Below are 14351 nucleotides of genomic sequence, written 5' to 3'. Positions count from 1 at the left end.
AAGTTTCAAACAAGAGTTTGTGTTTGATTCCATACCTGCTGAAGCTTCTTGAGCAACTGAGACCTATGCTTTAGGGATGTCAGTGTGCGGAAGTTGGATAGAAAAATTGAGAGATGAGGCAGGGAGACCAGGGGCAAGTGTATCAGAGTAGTCCAGGTGAGAGGTGATGAGGGCCTGAACTAGGAGATGGAGGTGTGAATAGAGAAAAGGAAGCAGATGGATACAAGAGACTGTGAGGAGAGAGAATTGACAAACCTTGACACATCATTAGACATAGAAGATGGGCAAGAATGAAGAGGTGAGGATAAGTTTTGACTGGCTGCCATGTGGGGGCCTCAAACGGAATGGGAAATTGGGAAGAAGGGTGAGTTTAGACAGCAAGCTGAGTTAGGTATTGGACTTATTGAGTTTGAGGTGTCTAGGGAGTCATACAGGTATAGATGTCTAGCAGGCATTTGAAAATACAGGATGAACTCAGGAGAAAGATAAAGACTGGAAATGTAGCTTTGGGAGTCATCAGTACATCAACGAAAATTGAATGAGAGCTGATGAATTCACTGAGAGTATATAGGAAAGAGAAGAGGCCCAGGACAGAACCTTGGCGCACACTTCTCTATAGGGAAGTGGGCCATGGGTAATGATCCTCTAAGCAGACTTGATTGTTTTTCCAGGTGGGAAGAAAATCACAGTAGATCAATATCTTGAAAACTCAGAGAAGAAAGCATCCAGAAAAATGGGGGAAGAGGTGGGGTGGGATTGGTAAGTTGTATCTTCTGTTAGTGAGGTCAAGAAGGATGAGAAAGGTCATTGGTGATCTTTAAGAGAACAGTTTTATTCAAGTGAGGAGGTTAGAGCAAGGCTGCAAGGGATGAGGAAGTGAGTGCAAGATGAGAAACTGGAGGCAGTGAGGGTAGATAGCTTTTTCTGGGGCTGGTCTACTTCACATTCCAGGAAGGTGAAATATAGGATCATAGGAGGGTCATTTGAAGGATTTTTTTTAAGGGTTGTGTGGTCTAGGCATGTTTGTAGGCAGCACAGAAAGAGCTAGAAGATCAGGAGAAGTTGCAGATTTGAAGAGAAGGGGATAGTGGAAGCAGGCAAACTGCTGGATGAGGTGAGAGGTGTTGGGATGAAGCGTGCAAGTAGAGGGGTTGGCGTTGGTAAGAAGGATCACTTTTATCCCCTGAGACTGGAGCACAGAAGGAGAGAATAGGAGATGATAAGGAAGTGATGTGAAATCTGAAATTGAGAAGAGGGAGCTTGTGATTAATGGGCAGGTCCTCTGTTCTTTGGGAGGGTGATGGCTGTGGTGAAGGTGCCTTAAGAAGAGAATCAACCAGAGTAAAAGATTGGCATGCAGCATTGAGGACCCAGTTGAGATTGGATAACAAATTTGTAGTAGACTTATTTAGAATGGTTGTGTGATTTGCTTCAGCGGTGCTTTTAGCAGCATGTGAGTAGAGGCAGAGAAGGTTAATAGAGTAATCCAGGGTTGGAGTTTGGAAAGCAATGAACAGCTTAGTATAAATTCATTCGTGAAGTGGCTTTCTTGCCATAATAGCTAAAATCAGGACACTGTTGGTTTTGATAGAAAAGGCAGATCTAGAGGAGGGAAAAGTGCATTTTTTCTTGGGAGCTCCCATAAAGGAAGAAGGAAAGTAGATGTGGAAGAGAGTGAAGAAATTAGAAGGTAGGAAGGAGTTGCACAGAAGAGGTATAGTGGGCCATCAGGGTAAAATTACTTAAGGTTTGGTCAACTTCTATGAACCCTTCTGCTCATTCAAAGAGAGTATTTCCATAGAAGCTTTTAGATCTCAACTTTGATTTCATTGGTAGAGGAAATGACCTCTACCAGTGCAGATTGGCACCTACTTTGAAACTTAGAATCATAGAGTAGCCTAGGGGTTAAACAGCCTTTAAATCTCAGGTGAGAATTGAATGCAGGTCTTCCTTACTCTGTACCTAGCTCCATATCTATCATATGATACTGCTGCTTTTCTGCAAAAGTCATGTTTTGTAGATGGTAAGAGGAACCTTAGCTCAATTTCACAGATATTTATTGAGGTCTTACTGCATGCTAAGACACAGAGTATATGAGGACATTGTATTGTGCCTTAGAGAGATGTTTTAGGATTTCATTTTTGTGAAAGCTAAAAGTTGTCCGCAAGATTCTTATTGTCATCCTTACAAAGTTATTTTCCATCATGTCTCATGGAATTTAGCTGAAGATACCACTCTGCTCAAAGTGCACAAAAAAATGTCACAGCATCCAGAACAATGGTAACAAATGTGGAAAGTTAATTCAGTGTAAGACATGTTAGTCGTTTTTTCTACTTTCAGTTATTCTCCCATTCGGCTTCTTGAAGTATGTGTTCCATTTCCCAAAATATACATCAAACGTCAAGCCCCATTAAAACTGTCCATTCTTCAGGATCTTAAGGACTTCTTTCAAAAGTAAGTTTTTTTGCCAGGGTTTTTTGTCAGTGTTTTCTGTTTTCTCTAATACCATTTGCTCTGGAAACCTAGACTAGAGAGAATATTGTTATTCTTGCTGTGGATATTAGGGAATGAGATTAAAGTTTATTCACAACAGTCAAAAAATGGATCAAGTTTTAGTTCTTTTTAGTGGAAAAATGTTTCTTCACATTTTCTTAAATGCTACTTTTTTGTACAGAAAGGTGGAGCACTTGGAGCTTTTAAATTATCCTAGTTACAAAAACAGGAATTAGGATATAGACTGGACCTGTAGTTTCTGTAATTCCCAGATGAGGAAATTTGCTCTATCAATTCAGGTCATTACCTTGTTTGCAAATTATAGTCTTAGGGCATGGAGATGTTAGGTGACTTTCCAGGGGTCACAGATTCAGTCTATCAAAAGGTGGGACCACAACCCAGTTCTTCCTGGATCTTAGGGCAGCTCTCAATCAACTACACCAGGGCTGTCCAAAATGTAGCCCGCGGGGCAGTGTGATATATGCAGCCGCCTACAAGCATAGAAATTTACATGAATGCTTTAGTAAACGAGGCTGAGCTACTGCAGAGCTCTCACTAAAAGGGCAAATCAAAATATATTGTCTGTTGTTTTAATAAAAACCTAAGGTTGGACAGCCCTGCACTACACTATGCTGCTTCTCAAAGCTGTTCACAGTCAGTAGATAGAGAAGGCAAACAATTTGCATCATTTTGTTCTGGTTTAGCTGCTTCAGAAAGCCAAATATGGTTATTCATTTTAATTTCTTTGATTTTTATTGCAAGTAAGTATCTTTATAAGTAGGGAGAGAGGTTGAATAGAGAAAGGTTCTGAAATTATTTTGACTTTTTTTCTTGTACTTGCGTATAGCTTCATGTGGCATTTATGAATTTTTCTTATAGTTTTTGAAACTATCAAATGATGTATCGATCATCAGAAAATAAAATACCAGTAAAATAAGTAAAATGCCGATTTTCATTAACAGTTGAATTATAAAATTTTAATTGAAACTTTATTTTAAGTTAAATTTAAATACTGTCGTTATTTCATTAAAAATTATTTTTTGCTGTTTCTGTGGGCATAGAAAGTTAAATTTAAGTCATCATGAAGTACTTTTCCTCTTTGTTAGAGTGTCACAGGTATATCTTGCTGTCGATGAACGGCTTGCCTCTTTGAAAACTGACACGTTTAGTAAAACAAGAGAGGAAAAGATGGAAGACATCTTTGCACAAAAAGAGGTAACTGGTTTCCAGAAGACCAAGTAAACCAACTATTATCTTATAATAATAATTTTGCTATTGTTTTTTTGGAAAGACTCTTAAAATACTCAAAATATTCACCCTCTCCATAGATGGAGGAAGGTGAGTTCAAGAACTGGATTGAGAAGATGCAAGCAAGGCTGATGAGCTCCTCCATAGAAACCCCTCAGCAGCTGCAGTCAGTCTTTGAGTCTCTGATTGCCAAGAAACAAAGCCTTTGTGAAATGCTACAAGCCTGGAATAACCGGTAACAACAAAAACATTTTCACATTGTGTTTAATTGCTGTTATTTTTGCTTTATTCTCAAATTTTCTTCTATATGACATTGTTTAATAAAAAAAAAATCTCTGGTTAACTGTCTTTATTAATTGTAAAATGTACTTAGTTCTAAAGTTTTAAATTTTTTTGTTACTATGTGTCATCATTGACATTGCAAAATGCCAAATATATTTTTAAAAACTTGAAAATAACTATTTTAGGTATTTTAGTAAATATATTTTTTATAGCATTAAATTTTAAGATATTATTTAGACTTCATTTTATGTATTAAAATTTTAGCAATGCAATATTTACGTTTTTAAAAATAGGAATTTCCCCTGGAATGTTTATTTCATTATCCAGTTGGAGTTTTTTTAATAGACTAGGCTCTGAAATGAAAGTGTTCAGAAGTGAGAGAGAAACTTAATTCATATACATAAACCTTTTAAGCTTTATTATGGCTCAGCTAATCATATTTAATATGCATTTCATAGATGTCAACACATATTTGTAGGCACGATTGAATGTACTGTCAACAAATAAAACTACCTTGCTTTTTGTCTTTTATTGTAGATTACAGGATCTTTTCCAACAGGAAAAAGGGAGAAAACGCCCCTCAGTTCCTCCAAGCCCTGGAAGAATGAGACAAGGAGAAGATAATAAGGTAATGAATTTGGCTTTGGTCTTTCACACACTCGTATACACACACACACACACACACATATATATTTAAGTATTTCCTAAGTATTAAGGAATATTTTAAAAACATTGACATTAAAGATAACTTCTCCCATAATAAGTTAGACCTATTTTACAGTGTATGAAGTCAGATCATTTCAAGGAAGAGCCAGACCATGTTATTAACAAATCTGTGCTTTAATAAGACCTTCTATAATAGGATTGTATTTTATTTTACAAAGATTGATATTTTAGGGTTAGTTCTATGGGAGTTGTTGAATGAGCAGTTATTCTCAAAGGGCCCTGAGTGTGCCAGTGAATGCACATTAACTTGTTAAAAATATTCTTAGTATCCTGCCTCAGATACTAATGGGGAGCTCTGAGCAAGTCACTTAGCCTTTCTCAGACCCAGGTTCCTTCTCTGGAAAATAGAGATGATAACTCTATCTACCTCACAGGTTGTTGTGAGGAGAATGTGAGATGGTAAAAGGTTTGCAAAGAGTTTTGCATACAGCATTTAATTTTTATCCTTACAGCCACCTTTTTGTCAGGTATGCTCGTCCTTTCTGTTTCATAGATGAGGAAGCTGATGCTTAGTCAAGTTTGATGACTTTATTGTCATTACATATTAAGTACTATGCAGGCAAAATGCTCACCCAGTTCTTCCTTTTTTTATTTTATTTACTCTGCATGGATTTCTACTATTCTGATTGACAGAAACCTTTTTTGACATATTTGTAAAGTCACAGACTTTAGGTATAACATAAGTCTTTTTTGTGGAATACTTACTATAGTACCAAGTGTGGGATATTTGTTGGGGATATTTTTGTAGAGAGGTGGGTAGAGTGCTCTTGGGTTTCAGTTAGGCTAGTTCTTCATTTTTATTTCTTTAAGCTTTCAACTATAGTGCTTACTGTATTATTGTATAGATGGCAATAGACTAGTAAAGGAATAAGTAGAAATGACCATGGTTCATACAGTGTTATTTAGAATGTCTGGAAGTCATTAATGACTTAGCAGAATGATACTGGATAGGTTTGCTGTCTTCTCAGCTCCATGTTACAGAGTTAATGCTTCTGAGACAGAAGCATAACCTTCAACACAGTCATAAGAATTTAATTTGAAAGTTCATTGAGAATTGCTCATATAGTCTTAATACGTAATCTCATCAGATAATTTGTAAAAATTAACAGTGTTGATAGCATCCCTGGATGTGGTCCTTAGGGAATGGAAGATCTCTGTAACCATTGAGGTGTAGGTTACGGAAAGTTATTGTGGGATGAGATGAATAAATCATAAATTGCTGTTAGATACTCGAATATTAATTAGAGCAAACAAGCCCATGTTTGGTCGATCTCAAACGCTTCTCTTAAGAACAAATATTCTGTTTCTCTACAGATAAGTACGATGGATGCATCGCCACGCAATGTTTCTCCTGGACTTCAGAATGGAGAAAAAGGTTTGTCTCAAAGCTGAAAGGTCTTATTTTACCTTGAATGCTTTTAGAATGGTCATTGTAATTCTTTTCTTTCTCTTGGAATTAGTGATGTGTATTTTATTTCCAGAGCATTCATTACGCTATTAGCTTTAAAGAGTCATATGTTAGCTGCAGATAAATTAAAGGTATCAAGGAATCAGAGAAATAAACTGAAATTTAACTTCTAGTTAGAGAGCAAATTCTCAGGTTCTTTTTTTGGTTCTTTTTTTCCCCATAAATCTTATTTCCCCCCAAAATCTTTACTAACTTAAGTCTTTGAAGCTGTTTCATTCAGTAACTTGGTGACTTTCCAGTCAAATTTGTAGAAAAAAAAATTATTTAGATATCTCTTTTCTAAAGAAAATACCTAGATTTAGAGCAGCATGTCTTAGTTGTGATTAAGTGAGATTTTCATAAAAGGTTTTTGAGGTTATTCTTGGTAGAAAATAATCATTTATAGTACATTTTTTAAAGAGTATGGTTGTTTTATGCATTAGTATAGTAAAGAAAGTTTCATTGTGGAAAGCAGAGTGGCATAGCATTTAAGAACATTAGAGTAGGAATTAAAATTATGTTTGAAGCTCTGTAATGAATGAACTATGAGATCTTAGGTGAGTCAGTAAAATAACTGAAGCTCAGATTATCTGGAAAATCAGGTTATCTAAATGATTTTCACTTTTAGTTTAAAAATCACTTCAGATACAAATAAACTTGTTTTCCATTTAAAAACATCAGATAAAAGTAGAATTATCACAGATCTGGAACCCTAGCACAATCATGATAAGAAATAAAAAATATAAATAATAATAATTAAAATTCACATGTTTAAGAAGCTCTTCAAAATTTGTTTTCGCTTTTCTTCAGAGGATCGATTCTTAACAACCTTATCAAGTCAGAGTTCCACCAACTCCACACATCTCCAGCTGCCTACTCCTCCTGAAGTCCTGTCTGACCAGCTGATGGGAGGGCCTTCTGAAGCAGATACAACTAGTAGCTCAGAAGGTAGAGTTAAATAATTCTGCAAGGTATACCATAGCCTTCTCCTTTTTCTTTCCCAAATAATGGAATAATTATTTAAAGCTATACCATTCAACTTTATTGATATGTACAACATAGAAGATAAATACTGTAGGAAGAAATCCAAGATTGAGACTATACATTTTGTATTGTGCTTATAGAATATTAGATATGCATGGAGTACTCTTCTTCATTCCAGATGTATTTGATGGACATTTATTGGGATCTACAGACAGCCAAGTGAAAGAAAAATCAACAATGAAGGCTATATTTGCAAATTTGCTTCCAGGAAATAGCTATAATCCTATCCCCTTTCCTTTGTGAGTATTAGCCTAATGCAAGTTCATTATGTTAAGAGTTTGATTATTGTATAATTTGTTTTAATTTAAAATATACCTATTTCTTTTACCAGAAGTAGTACTCTATTCTGTACTACATTTAATACAAATTGACATGGACCTGATTGATTTTATTAATTTATGATGAGAGCACTTGATTTTATGTGATGGTTTCATTATTTATATACTGTGTAGGAATTGGCTAATTGGGCTGGTGCATACTTTATGACTATTCATTACTTTGAATTATTGGTGCTGAAAAAGTTGAAAACTCTTTTCAGGACATGAACAAATGAACTGAAAAAAGATATGAGTTTTTGATATTTGCTACTTTTTTACACAAAACACTATATTACTGTGTAAATACATGAGTATTTTCTCTAAGGTTTAGTGTGGTTGCTAATTGAATGTATGTGTTTCTACAGGTATAGAATTTTGTGATGAAATGCACATAACTGAAATTTGATTTTTGGTGGTGAATTATCACTTAGATATAGAAAGTAGGAATATTTAACTCCTTCCACTTAACTAACCAGTCATTTATCAACAAGCACTAAATACCTCCTAGATGTTTGGTACTGTCCTAGGCCCTAGGGAAGCCAAAGAAAAAAATAAAACTCTTTTCCCCTTAAGGAACTAAGCTATGTATTTTCACTTTGGGTAGTTGTATTTTAAGAATTGCAAAAAATAGTGGCAATTGATAAGGTACCTATATTTTCATATATTAGTACAATTTTTGAAGTTAGGGGCAACATAGGGTTGGTCCTGACATGATTTCATTGGCATAGGAATTCCACCTGTGGAGAAACTTCCTGCAACTGCTCCGCAGCTCAGTCTTAGAGAGTTGCCTCAGGCAGTAAGAGGTTAAGTGATTGTCTGGGTCACACAGCCAGTAGGTATCAAAGACTGAACTTGATCCCAGGTCTCTGTGACTCCAAGGCTGACTCTTTCCCCTGTACTACATAGCCTTCATTACATGCTGACTAACTAGGTGTTTTCATTTTTGTACTTCATATATGAATATGAGGCTCCTGATACCATTACTTGAAAGATTTTGTGTCCTTCAGAGGGGTGCTTGTTTTCCCTGGGCCATTTATATTTTTACCTAATTTCCCCCTTTGTACGATTGCTGAGCTAGATTAGGAGTTTAATATTGATAGTTTAACAGAATTTTGTCTGTGTGAAACCAATTGGCCTGTATGGGAATTCGCCATTGGTCTCAGTACTTTGTATATATGCAACTAAACAGAGATACCTATTAATATTGTTTTTCTACAGTGTATATTACAAGAAATTTTTTTCTTGCTAGAGAATTCAGTGACATTTTTGCAGGATGTTTTGCTGTTTTTCCTTTTTCTTGTTGGGTAACACAACTTTTGACTTAAATTGAATCATCTCATGCTTCAGTGTATACTGTGCTTTCTACCTTTTTCTCATAGTAGATATGTTGCATTGTTTTGGGCGTATTATATCTTAATGTACATCCTTGATGTAATCTCTCTTTCAAGTTTACCACAAAACAGATCGTTTTGGGAATATGTTCTTTATTGTCCATCCTCATTGGTAAAAACATAGCCAAAGGCATGTAGCAAAGAGCATAGTTTTGTTGGTGAGATGACTGTTGTAGAATCTCTTTGTTGGAGACACATGCCTGTCTTGTCATTTTAAAAAGTTAAATTATTAGGCTCAAATTTGCAGTTTCTGACTAGAAAGTTCACATTTGTAGTTAGCAATGTTTAGGTAAGTTATAGTTATTTATAAGTTAACTCTTAACAAGTTGTATTTTTGTTTTTAAAATAAGATCGTGATTGTTCTATTTATGTGAACGAATATTTCTTTGTTGTTAATGTAAAACTATGTTTTTATCATTGTTTTTCCATGATTTTTGCCACATTGTTTCTGTTTAGTGACCCAGATAAACACTATTTAATGTATGAACATGAACGTGTACCCATTGCAGTCTGTGAGAAGGAACCCAGCTCCATTATTGCTTTTGCTCTCAGGTATTTGATTTTTTGGTTATTATCTTTGAGATCATTTGCTTCTGTTTAAAGCAGTAGTTCTTAACTTGAAGTCTGGGAACTTATTTTTCAAAATATTTTGATGACTATATTTCAGTATAATTGGATCCATTTATAATTCTGTATATTTTCTGACACCAAAAAGTTAACAATCCTCTGCTTTTGTAAGCCTAGAAGCAAAATGATTATAAGTACAATTAAGCTTTTCAGAATGTACTCATATGATTGAAGTATCTTTTTAGAGGTAATATGACCATTGCTATTTATCTTTAAGATAATTTTTTAACCTAATAATGACTAACCAAGCTAATTAAAGAGCCCCATCTCTCTTGTACTTTATATTTTCTCATTTTCTTATCACATTATTCCATAGATGCCTTCTTATAATGAAACATTTCAAAACATTTGTCTTAGAGATATAATATGCTGTGCAACGAATTGTTTGTTTCTCCCACTCCGTACTTTCCTAGCAGTTTTGTTTAGCAGGTTGAATTTTCTGCCCTAGAGAATGTATTTTGTTCCACAATATATCCCATGGGATGTAAGTAGCCTATGGTATTTTCCTGCCTTTTAAAAAGATTAGTAATTTTCAGTGCATTTGAGACTTATTTTGTTTCTCATTTGTACGTTACGTCTAAAATGAGATCTGAATGTTTATTTTCCAGTTGTTAATATTAAATATCATTGCTATGGCTGTATCTAAAATTGTCTTTTTTATTTTAAATTCTATTTCAGTGGGCAGGCATTTGCCCTTTTGCTTTTTTGGGAAGTTGATATTGCTTCCCACAAGCGTTGATGAGCCATAAAACATTAATAGATGAGAAATCTAAAAAAAAATTTAGGTGAGCAAATAATATTCGTCGGATTTGCAAGGAGCAGGTTTTCTAGTTTTGATATTATTTTAAAATAACTTTTAAATTACTTAAAAATTAATTGCATCTTCCGATATGTTCCGTCCTGTATGAATACAGAAGGATCTGCTTCACTTGAAGTTTAATGACTAAGCATTTGTGATCATCAAGCACTCTTATGGAGGCTGAGGGAATTATGGACAGCCATCTGAAGGCTTGCCTTGTCCTCAAGATTAGATTGATGAACCTTTGATTAATTACCAGCATTTCTTCAACAGTAGTGGCTTTTCTTTGTTGTTGTGGTTCCCTGACAGCTTGTAAGTTTGCTTAAAGTGGAGAGCCAAGCTATGAAATTAGTAAAGAGGTGATCTCTGAGAGACCTCGTAGCTCTGACTTTCTCTGTTCTGTGATTGTAAATATTTTTCAACCTCTTTCTACTTTTAGTTGTAAGGAGTACAAGAATGCCTTAGATGAATTATCCAAAGTGTCTCTGCGGAATACTACTGAGGAAGTGCTGCAAGCAAGCAGGTTTGTGAAATTCTGTAGAGTATTTTATAAATTGCAGTTCTCTTGTAAAGTTTTCTCTAAAAATATAATTTTTTTGTTTTTATTTCAAAGTGTTTATATAATAAATAATTTTCTCCAGCAGAGTGGCACTTATTTTGAGCATTGTTTGATAGAACAGTTTTTGTCTAACAAATGATTCCTAACAGTCTTTTGGAGTGCAGTATAGTAGGTTTTGACCAGTAATTGTATAATTATTCAAAGTCTGTAAGATTTTGATACTCTCATTTTTTTTTATTCAGAAATAAGGCACTTGTTAAATTAGTTGTTATGCTACAGCCTGACTTTGCAAAATTAAACCAAAAAAAGAATTCGATTTTCTGAAAGAGTTCAAGCAACCTTTTGGGAACTAGATCCTTTGGTTCTATTTTAATAGGTTCATCCTCTGAAACACTCAGAGACTTGAAATTGTCAGTGTCATTGAAATTGATTTGACAGCTTGAGAAATAAAATATTTCACTTAATGTTAGCATTATATTTTAAAGTAGGAAATCAGTGATTTCTGTGATACGGTTACTGAAAGGCAAGCCTAATTTCTTTTCCTATAAACTGAGAATTTCTTCTTTAAGTCATCCAAAGTTAAACCTACCTGATGATTGATTTTACTAAATTAAGTTTACCTAATACAGTTTAACTAGCTGAGGTGAAAGATTTTGTTTTTTCATTAACTCAAGATTCACTGAATGAACTTAGTTCATTTAGGAAGAATATGAGGAAAATAAACCAGTCACTGAAACTGTTTGAGATAAAATTTCAACTAAATTCTAGGTTTTGTGTCTTCAGAAGTATAATCGAAAAAATTTTAATGACTGCTTGTTTCCTTCCCAATACTGAAAAATCCCTGCCTCATTAGGAGGCCAGAACATATTCTCTTCAACATTTCACTGCGTCAAGTTTGTCATCCAAGACCTTCCTGCCTTACAAAATGGTGGTTGTGTGTCCACAATAATTTATCACCTGGTGGTCCACTTTATGGAGATATAATTGTCTAAATTTGCCTCAGCTGGTCCTTGGACATCAAATACAGTTTTCATGCTGTTTCTAGCTTGGTAGAACGTTCCAGAACTTTGGATGTACTGGAATTCCTTTAGCATCCTGGACCACTGTCATGCCAGAATGAAGTCTTAACCAAGAAAAAAGTTGCTGATTCCAAGATAAAAACCAAAGAGCTTCCCAAGAGCAGACTGCTTACTATTTAAATTTATCTTATTTTCCTTTTTTGCCAGTAAAAGGGTCTTTTTTTTCTATTTTTTATGTTTCTATAAGCTATGAATTAAATGTATAAATCAATATATAAAACTCATTTCTACTTGCCATTTCAGTACGTTGGACAACAGACCCAAGAGTAGCAGCCCTGTTAGATTACCTGAGATTGCTGGGGGACCAACAAGTCGACCAGCAGAAGCTGAACCTCAGCCACGTAAGACTGTACAGCAGCAGTATTTGTTAGTGCTAATAGCTGGCTTAGTTTGTTATTCCAATAACAGCAGTGTGTTTATAGGTGTTGGTGAAAAAGGAAAAGCAATCCAATTAGAAATGACCCTCAGAAGCATTTATTTCTTTCAGTTTTTAGTTTTAAAGTTTTTACATAGCCTCTTTTTTTGCATGCTTTGCCATTGTCCTGTTAATACATTGTACAACTGTTATAGATTGTGTAAGTGTCATACATTGTATAACTGTTATAGATTGTGTAACTGTTATACATTGTAGCCTAGGATAGCAGAAAGATACTGGATTAGTATCAGACTATCTGGATTTGAACCCAGGCTCTCCTGCTTGCTACGTTGTGACCTCGGACAAGCATTTAGCCTCTCTCTGCACCAGGAAGGAGTTGAATCAGACACACATCCCTTCTGACTCTAAACCTTTTGTCCTATTAATGCAAGTAGTCAGTTGAGTAACAAAGCTAGATGCTATTCAGAAGGATATTCTTTACTAATATGGAGCTTTCAACTTATAGTCTCTACTAAAGGAACTAAACTGTCATGAACCTGAGAAATTAGAGGCCATATTCTCTGAGCTTCCCCTTCTCCCTAACTATCATAAAACCCCTTGATATCAATTGTCTGCTCTGTCCTTTCCTCGACTTTCTGATAACGAGGCCATCCTTCTAGCCAAAGCCAACATCTCTTCATGTGTCCCGTGTCCCATCCCTTCCCATTTTCTCCCGCAGAGCACTACTTCAGTCACCTCCCTCTCTAATCATCTTTCCCTACCACCTACAAACATGTAACCTTTTCTTAACCTGGAAAAAAGCTAACTACGCATTTTTTGCTTCTGTCTCCTCACCTTTCATTCCTTTCTCAGCCTTTGCAGTCTGGCTTCCCCAGTCTCATCACTTAACTGGAACTGTTTTTTCCAAAGTTATTGATGATTTCCAAATCTGAGGCTTTTTTTCTCATTCTTAATCATTCTTTACCTTTCTCCTGCATTTCATGCCAACCTGTCCTGGTTATTCTCACTTCTCTGTGTTTTTGTGACACTTCTCTTTCCTGTTTGTCCTACTCATCTTATTATTCCTTCTCAGTCTCCTTTGTCTGGCTTGTAATCTATGTCATGACTATTAAATTCTTATTGTTCCCCAACTTTCTGCCCTGGTCCTTCTCCTCTTTTCCCTTTACAGTTATTTGTTGACTATGTCAGCTCCCATGAGTACATTATTTGTTTATGCAAATGACTGGCAGATCTACATATCTTCCTTGGCCTCCAAAGCTCTAGTCATCCGTCACCAGCTCCCTGTTGGACACCTCACTCTGGATGTGCCATGGACATCTTAAGTTCAATCTCTCCAAAACAGAACTCTGCACATCACTCCCCATACCTTCCTCTTCCAAACTTCCCTTCCTTGTATCAACTGTACCATCGTTCTTCTGTCTACTTGTCCAAGTTCTCATCTTTGAGTTTATCCTTGGTCTTGCCAAACTGACTTTGGTTTTGCTCACATATGGTGCTGTCTTCTGTCTCTGCCTAACATTCCTTTAAAACTCAGTTCAAGTACTGCCTACTACATGAAGTCCTTCCTTATCCCTCCCAAATGCTAGTGCTCTCTCTCCCCAACTGTTGTATTTATTATATATTTATTCCACATAAACTTACATCTGCACACATTATATCCCTGGGGCATGGAAGTTCCTGAAAATAGGGACTATTTAATTTTGTTAATTTTGTTTTCCTAGCACAGTGCCTAGCACATAGTAGGTGCTAAATAAAGGCTCATTGATTTGTATAAACCATACAGATTCCTCTGATTTGTCAATCTTATGCCTCCTTACTTTTTTTAGAAGTGGTTTTGAAGCTTAGTAGTACAGTAATACCTTAGTCTTCTGAAACTGGAATTTTAAACACTTGTGTGAACTTTTTTGTTGTCATACTTTTAGCAGGTAATTGCCTTTTTTCCTGTACAACTACAAGCTCTTCA

General features: G+C 35.4%; 1 protein-coding gene across 1 annotated transcript in view; it reads left to right on the top strand.

Moving 5' to 3' along the window:
- Window positions 1–14351, top strand: part of PIKFYVE (phosphoinositide kinase, FYVE-type zinc finger containing) — a 97955-nt gene that overhangs the window by 70327 nt on the left and 13277 nt on the right. The window contains exons 24-33 of the mRNA XM_036754216.1: window positions 2341–2454; window positions 3600–3708; window positions 3822–3976; window positions 4561–4651; window positions 6064–6124; window positions 7007–7144; window positions 7359–7479; window positions 9405–9500; window positions 10814–10897; window positions 12256–12353. Coding sequence (XP_036610111.1) covers window positions 2341–2454; window positions 3600–3708; window positions 3822–3976; window positions 4561–4651; window positions 6064–6124; window positions 7007–7144; window positions 7359–7479; window positions 9405–9500; window positions 10814–10897; window positions 12256–12353 — 1067 coding nt within the window. The remainder of the gene's footprint in view (window positions 1–2340; window positions 2455–3599; window positions 3709–3821; window positions 3977–4560; window positions 4652–6063; window positions 6125–7006; window positions 7145–7358; window positions 7480–9404; window positions 9501–10813; window positions 10898–12255; window positions 12354–14351) is intronic.

Source organism: Trichosurus vulpecula, chromosome 4, assembly GCF_011100635.1.
Source record: "Trichosurus vulpecula isolate mTriVul1 chromosome 4, mTriVul1.pri, whole genome shotgun sequence".
NCBI lineage: Eukaryota > Metazoa > Chordata > Mammalia > Diprotodontia > Phalangeridae > Trichosurus > Trichosurus vulpecula.
This window is presented reverse-complemented; position numbering and strand designations above follow the sequence as displayed.